The sequence below is a fragment of the Protomyctophum parallelum genome, assembly GCF_964188405.1.
Source record: "Protomyctophum parallelum genome assembly, chromosome: 10".
NCBI classification, from domain to species: domain Eukaryota; kingdom Metazoa; phylum Chordata; class Actinopteri; order Myctophiformes; family Myctophidae; genus Protomyctophum; species Protomyctophum parallelum.
In genome coordinates, this window is record NC_139704.1 from 8,408,658 (window position 1) to 8,416,898 (window position 8,241).

Here is an 8,241-nt window from a genome sequence, read left to right on the forward strand (position 1 = left end):
GAGCACATAGTGGCAGAGAATTCCACTCTATTGAAGCTACTATGCAGCCAAGTTGAATATTATATATTAAAGATTTGCAGTTTAACCCCGATGATTTTGAAGAATAGCAGAACTGTTTGTGATTGCAATGTGATTGCCTTATGTATTAGTGAATAACAGAAAATAACATTTCTGTGTTAAACATTCATACAATTGCATTAAATAAATACAAAATAATGAATAAAATATGTTTATTTAGTATTACAACATCACTCAAAACAAGTTAGTTTGTCCGCTCTAGAAAGAGGGTATGAAGAAATACTCTCAAGAATAACATCACAGCTGTACGAATGGATACAGCTACAATAAAAGCTGTATAGCTATACAGTGAATATTGTCCTTTTGCTGTACTCATCTAATTTGTGTTATCTGACAGGATGCAAGAATTATGAAGTTCATTGTAGTTGATGCACAGTCAGTGGGACGGAGGTTCTTTTGTTCTACAATTATTTTTAAGAATTCATGTACTGTAGGCCTATATATATATATATATCACAGTTTGCACAGCCTGATTCCAGGCATTTTAGGAACTGCCTGGAGCTGCTCCCTTCCTATTAAATGGGTCACTGACTTAACTGAGTCAAACATTTATTTATCTGAACTTATCAATCAAGGGAACTGAATAAAATGTTATACAAGCCATACACTGTGTGATTCCCCCTTAAATGCTTTTGGATAGTCTGGATATAGCTATATTTTCCACATTGTGAGAGTAATAGAGAACAACTAATGAAAATGTAGCTTTCCACAAGAGCCAGAGATGAGTTGTTGGTGCTTGTCATCTACAGTATCTCGATCCGGTTTTAACTATTTGAAATGTCCCCAACCCAACTGGCATTTGTATCTGCCATGAATTAGCAGGAGGTCTAAATGTCCAATGCCTGGCATTATGTATGGTATTGTATGCAATATGCATCTATTGATAAGAGACACAAATTAGATGGATAGAAGGATATAAAACAAACACACCTATTTTACCCTGTTGTTCCAATTATACACTGCAAAATTCAATTAACTGTTAATTCAATTGTGTGAGTGTAAAGATAATAACCCTATAAGGATCCATTTTGACACTCATTAAAAAATAACATTCATGATGTTGCTGTGTACATTTTTAATATCTGATAATATTCTGTCTTTGTTTTAAAACTGCAGATGAAATAATGTTGGTACTGTAACTGCAGGCATCTTCTCCAAGGAACTTAAATAGCAGGGTTTAAGGTTTTACAAAGAGCAGCATCTTGGACATTCAAGCTTATATATGCAGTAGTGAAACGCGAGCAAAATCATTGTCACAAAAAATATGTCTTAATAACACTGATCTAATATAGATCTAACATTAGTAATTTCATATTGGTACATAGTACAGCAGTTCACAGACTAGCAACATTCGTAAGCTACATATGCAGCCAGTTAATGGTTAATGTTTGGTACCCATAATGTGCTCTTTAACCTAGACCTTTGAATAAAGATCTACGTCATAATGTTTCAGTTAACATTCAGAAGCGTTCTAGGTCAAACATTTGGCATTTGATAGGCCTTATTCCTGAGTAACTATATGCATTTGTAGTATGTCATCGGATGACAAATGGTTGAAGCACTGCATGTGCATATCAGTCTGTTTTGTGAAATTATTTCATTGCTTATGCTCGTGGCAGAGTCAGCCCTGTATGCATTCCATTGGTCCCTCAGTTTTTTAGGCTGGGCTTATTATGGTCAACGTTAGGTTTAACCATGCACTTGAGCCCTATAGCATCCATATTCTGGGAGGGAACACTGGACAAAAATATCAGATCTACAAGTTCACGAGGTGTCACAAACGTTGCATTGTGAAAATGTAGATAGGCTATTTTTGGCAAAGACATTCGGTTGAGGGAATAACATAAGGAATGTCGTATGAATGCAATGTGAGCTGGTGTTCCATCATGGCAAAAGCTATATTCACACAAGCTTAATGAATTTCAGTTTCGTAATGATATGTATTCTGCCATATAGTTCGTTACAGAGTGAATTCCAGTGTTTACACTTAATAGCCAAGATGTAGTGTAGCAGCTATTCTATAATATTCGGTGAGATTATGGTAATCGTGGTCAGCAAAGATTTCAAGGGCTTTGGGCTGACGGAAGCCCTTAAAGAAAACCACTACAGAAACCACAGTGTAATGTCTGAACGTCATATTTATATCTAAGTCTCAGTGCATATTTTAATTCAGTTCTTTCCGAGCCCAAAGTGTATCCTGATTATTTAATGTCAAACTAACAGTACAACATTGTCAGGTCCAGTACACCATATTATGTTGACTCCAGCATACCCAATGGGTCGGAATCCGTTTGAGTGTATCATGAAATGAAAGAATCACCTATGCCTCCTGCCTAATTATGAAATTGGATGTCCAGTGCAGACAGTACAATAGTAGGCCTACATGCAGTACTTTTTTTGTTTTTGCTCTTTCATGTAGGGCACAGCATAAACAATATGTCCAGTGAGAGATAGAGAGAGAGACCGCAGTGTCTTCTCAATACTTGGAAAAAGCAAACGTGTCTCTAGAATCAGTCCTGTGAAGCAGTGAAGAATGACCTTTGCCTGAGTTTTCAGCTTACGTATAAATATAATGCATCTATTTCAAAGTTGTTTAGCGGACACCTGATTGCATGCAGGTGCTGAGTCTCTTCAGTGTATATTGTCCTTCCAACCTTCATTGTTTATATTGTAGTTATAATGCCTACATTATGTTCATTTACATTTATTGTTTTTCTTCAATCTGATCCATGTCCACCCACATCCTCCCGAGTCCCTCCGTTCGTTGACTGCCTGCTGGCCTCATCCAGCAGATCCATGTTGTCCCGTACGGACACCGCTATGGAGTAGGCATTGGGCTTCAGAGTCAGCCCATAAATATATTCCATAGTAAGAGGCTTGGTTGGGTCTGACGTGATGTGCAATTGGTGAGCCAGCAGGGAGCTAAAAAGGAACAGCTGCATCTTGGACAAGTCCTCCCCGATGCACCTGCGCTTCCCCAGGGAGAAGATGAGCACGCTGCCCGTGAGGTCTTTGTTCAGGGCTCCGTCCTGGTCCAGGAAGCGCTCCGGGCGAAAGGTCTCCGGCTGTGGCCATATGACCGGGTCGTGGTTGATGGACCACTGGTTGATGAAGACCACGGTGTCCTTGGGCAGGGTGTAGCCCATGATGGAGGTTTCCGTGGTGGTGGAGTGGGGGATGGTGAGCGGTATGAAGCTGGTGAAGCGCATCACCTCGTAGATGAAGGCCATGACGTAAGGCAGCTGCTGCTGGTCCTCGATGGTGGGGAGACGGCTTCGGGGCACCACCTTGTCCACCTCCTGCTGGAGGCGGAGTTGCAGATCAGGATGCCTATATGTACATTGACAGGTGAAAGCTACAGTTTACATCAGCTCAGCATGACTGTATACATTGGTAAATGGTGCATTTATAATAGCGCCTTTATCCAAGGCGCTTTACATAGATCGTGCATTACATGTACCCATTCATACAACACATTGCCACACCGATGGCAATGTGTTGAACCTTGCGGTTCCCATGCGGCCACTCTACCGCCCAACATTGACAGGTGAAAGCTACAGTTTAGACCTACAGTACATCCCAGTTCACACACACAGTGACAGCAAGTGTATGTTATCATGAGCCAAAAATAATAACTAGAACTGCACTCTGTCGAGTGCATACTTGCTTGTTGCACACTAGTAGGCCATAAATGGCCAACTAGTGCGCAAGCAGAGCGCGCAAGTCCTTTCGACCGCTGTAAACTGTCAAATCTCAGTATCTCTGTGAAGGAACGTTTGAAATGATTAATGTTTAGATGTAACTATTTGCTACCTACTTTATACATATAAACATCTAGTATTATTAAGTATGATTCAAGTTTCTATCTATATAAGAAATACTGTTTTATCGTTGTAGATATATTCTGGATCCCTTTTTAGTTTTTCTAGTCATACACATACACACCACGTACTCTGGTCCCAGCAGATCAGGCACAATTAGCTATTTTATTTTTTACTGATTATGTATATAGTATACGTATGACTAGCTCTAAATGATGACGTAAGAAATATATATAGTATATAGGCATATACTATATACGTATACATATATACTCTATACTCTATACTGTATAAAGTGTGTAGTTGTAAGTTGATTAGCGGTATACTGTGGTTACTTTGCGCCAAAAACCGTGACAGCCGTTCCGCCATTTGAGGCTTACGCAGAAAAACATCAAATCTGTGCCTGTGTTGCTGGACCAAATGACCACAAATGACCATATTTCTTACGTCATCATTAAGAGCTAGTCATACACATACACACCACGTACTCTGGTCCCAGCAGATCAGGCACAATTTGCTATTTTATTTTTTACTGATTATTGCGAACGCAGTGAGCCACTTACTATGACAGCAGGGGCTGAGTGTCTGTGTGTGTGTCACGCTGTGTGGTGTCACGCTGTTACACCACCGGCCCGCCACCAGAGGGCGCAGCTGTGGCACGCACGCACGCACGCACACACACACACACACACACACACACACACACAGGGCGCAGCTGTAGCACACACACACACAACCACACACACACGAGCTGCGTTCGCTTCACGCGTTTGCGCGTCTTACTTGTGTATATAGTATACGTATGACTAGCTCTAAATGATGACGTAAGAAATATATATAGTATATATATAGTATATAGGCATATACTATATACGTATACATATATACTCTATACTGTATAAAGTGTGTAGTTGTAAGTTGATTAGCGGTATACTGTGGTTACTTTGCGCCAAAAACCGTGACAGCTGTTCCGCCATTTGAGGCTTACGCAGAAAAACATCAAATCTGTGCCTGTGTTGCTGGACCAAATGACCACAAATGACCATATTTCTTACGTCATTATTAAGAGCTAGTCATACACATACACACCATGTACTCTGGTCCCAGCAGATCAGGCACAATTTGCTATTTTATTTTTTACTGATTATGTATATAGTATACGTATGACTAGCTCTAAATGATGACGTAAGAAATATATATAGTATATATATAGTATATAGGCATATACTATATATGTATACATATATACTCTATACTCTATACTGTATAAAGTGTGTAGTTGTAAGTTGATTAGCGGTATACTGTGGTTACTTTGCGCCAAAAACCGTGACAGCTGTTCCGCCATTTGAGGCTTACGCAGAAAAAACATCAAATCTGTGCCTGTGTTGCTGGACCAATGATGACGAAATGACCATATTTCTTACGTCATCATTTAGAGCTAGTCATACACATACACACCACGTACTCTGGTCCCAGCAGATCAGGCACAATTTGCTATTTTATTTTTTACTGATTATGTATATAGTATACGTATGACTAGCTCTAAATGATGACGTAAGAAATATATATAGTATATAGGCATATACTATATATGTATACATATATACTCTATACTCTATACTGTATAAAGTGTGTAGTTGTAAGTTGATTAGCGGTATACTGTGGTTACTTTGCGCCAAAAACCGTGACAGCTGTTCCGCCATTTGAGGCTTACGCAGAAAAACATCAAATCTGTGCCTGTGTTGCTGGACCAATGATGACGAAATGACCATATTTCTTACGTCATCATTTAGAGCTAGTCATACACATACACACCACGTACTCTGGTCCCAGCAGATCAGGCACAATTTGCTATTTTATTTTTTACTGATTATGTATATAGTATACGTATGACTAGCTCTAAATGATGACGTAAGAAATATGGTCATTTCGTCATCATTGGTCCAGCAACACAGGCACAGATTTGATGTTTTTCTGCGTAAGCCTCGAATGGCGGAACAGCTGTCACGACGAAGGAGACTGGGCGAAAATATTACTTGCGCGCTCTGCTTGCGCAAGTAATAATCACACCTGTGTGAACTGAGCGGTGCAGGCTGCTCAACAATTGCGCTAGCTGGCTGCACGCCTCCATATATGGTCACGCCTCCATATATGGTAACGCCTCATGACATCACACCTCCATATATGGTCACGCCTCGTGACCTCATGCCTCGTGACACGTCACACCACCATAATGGCCATCTCCATATATGAAGATCACAACACTGACCTCATCTAACCCTGGATAACCATACATGGAGAAGACTGGATCATCACCTAGATCTGCATATATGGAGCCGGTCAGCAACTACATCTGACCTCAAACCCTTCGATCTCCATATATGGAGCTGACCTGTTCTGACATTTTTTAAGTTGATCCATCCCCACCCGTCGTCCTTGTTCTGACATTCCATATGTTGATCTGACCTCATCAAACCCTGTACACTCAAGACACACTCCATTTATGGCCAGTACAGAATTAATTCCATAATTATGTTGATCTGAACCCCCATGCCAAAGCGCCAGCGCTCGCCTAGCAGTCTGCCGTCATCCATGCGGATGCATGTATCTTCTCACAGTGCTCAGTGTGAATGGCCCTTTAGGCTGGTCATCCAGTGGTATTGTAGCTATTCGTACTCTAACGTTTGGAGTCTGTTTACAGTCTAAACAGACAAACAGACAGACGTACACACACGGCATGTGGTTTTGAGCGGTGAGGCACCGCTCAAAATGACACCACTGGCTGGCTGCAGTTATAGTTATAGTGCTCAGTGTGAATGTGCCACTTTATGTCACTGCAGCTGTTCGTACTCTAAACAGACAGACATATAGACAGACACACAGCGCCAGTCATTGGAGCGGATTCCATTTTCCCCATAGATTTCAGAAAATAATATATAGCTACATTCATTTAATCCTGCAACCAAGCCATCCAGACTCCTGGGTGAATCATGACCATAAAAAAGTTTTCATGTGTTTTGACACAGAATCAAATGTTTTATGGTCATGACTGACCAGGAGCCTGGGTGGCTTGGTCAGCTGGCTGGAGCCAGCTGGTTGGAGTGGCAGGGGCAGTATTGCAGTTGTATACCGCATGCTGTTGTGACGAAAAGAGAGCTGAGCCAGAAGGCAAAGCTCTCTGTCTACTGAGCCACCTTCGTTCCTATACGTGTGCGTCATGACCAAAAGAATAAGGTCGCTGGTACAAGCAGACGAAATGACTTTTCTCGGATGGGTTGCTGCCAATTCCCTTAGAGATAGAAGCACAGCTTAGCATTCCCCATAATTAAGTTACTAATGTTGGCTCTGGAGAGGGAAGTCTGGAGCTCTCTGGTGGAGCTGTTGCCCCCGCAACCCGACTATGGATAAGCGGTTCAGTCACCAATGTAATTTTGAGATACAGTCTCAGAAGGGTTAAATCACTACCTTCTGATAGTAGGCTATAATCACTATTGCTATAGAGTGTTTGTTTGGTCTCCCTGTCTCTCCAACTCTTTAATAAACAGAAAATTAATTTCCAAGTATGGTGACAATATTTCAGCCAATCAGGAGAAAGTATACGGCCATTTCTCAGTGTTCCTGACAGTTCAAAAACTGTCTGTTGATTTATTTGTGTCATCACTTACGATTCCACTGTATCCTGACTGAGTTCTCTATCCTGATTGGCTAAAATTGGTATCCCGACCTGAAACTGAATTTATATGTTTAATAAAAAGCTGGAGAGACATGTAGACTCCTGTTACAGAACAAACACTATATCCAATATAGCTTTTTAACACTTATTTTTAACCAAAGAAAATCACTTTACCCTATATATACCTAATCACTTTCACTGGCACGCAGTTATCAGCATGCATGTGCTCTCTGGTCTAGCTGCAGGGTGCTATACCTGCATGTTACATAACAGTGTTACTGAAGTGCCTGACTGACTGTAGCCTATAGTTTATGGAGTTTTGGGCAATGGCAAATAGCTTATAGCTATCTATAGGCCTACTTGTACTTTAATGGCATACTTTTTTGTTACACCATATCCTTTTAACAATTAACCGTTATCATGCATTTAAAATGTCGAGATTTTAAAAATCTCTGATTTGGTTTATTTCTATAAATTATGATAATATAGGCTATATAATATTAGTTCATATAGGCCTACCTACGTACGTACCTCACAAGTATCAGGACGATCCACTGCAGCGCCGTCGACAAGGTGTCTTGGCTCGCTCCAAAGATATCCGATAGAGTGGGGGGCACGTAGTCCTTTCCAATGGGGACCCCTGCGGCAGATTGTCTGAGCTGGTCCATC

General features: G+C 40.9%; 1 protein-coding gene across 2 annotated transcripts in view; it reads right to left on the reverse strand.

Annotated features, from left to right (window-relative positions):
• Positions 1–213: 213 nt before the first annotated feature.
• Positions 214–8,241, reverse strand: part of cyp1b1 (cytochrome P450, family 1, subfamily B, polypeptide 1) — a 9,452-nt gene continuing 1,424 nt past the window's right edge. For both annotated transcript variants that reach the window (XM_083774393.1, XM_083774392.1), the window contains exons 2-3: positions 8,104–8,241; positions 214–3,408 (exon numbers count right to left, since the gene is read on the reverse strand). The exon at positions 8,104–8,241 is cut by the window's right edge. In XM_083774393.1, coding sequence (XP_083630519.1) covers positions 2,796–3,408; positions 8,104–8,241 — 751 coding nt within the window. In that variant the 3' untranslated portion in view covers positions 214–2,795. The remainder of the gene's footprint in view (positions 3,409–8,103) is intronic.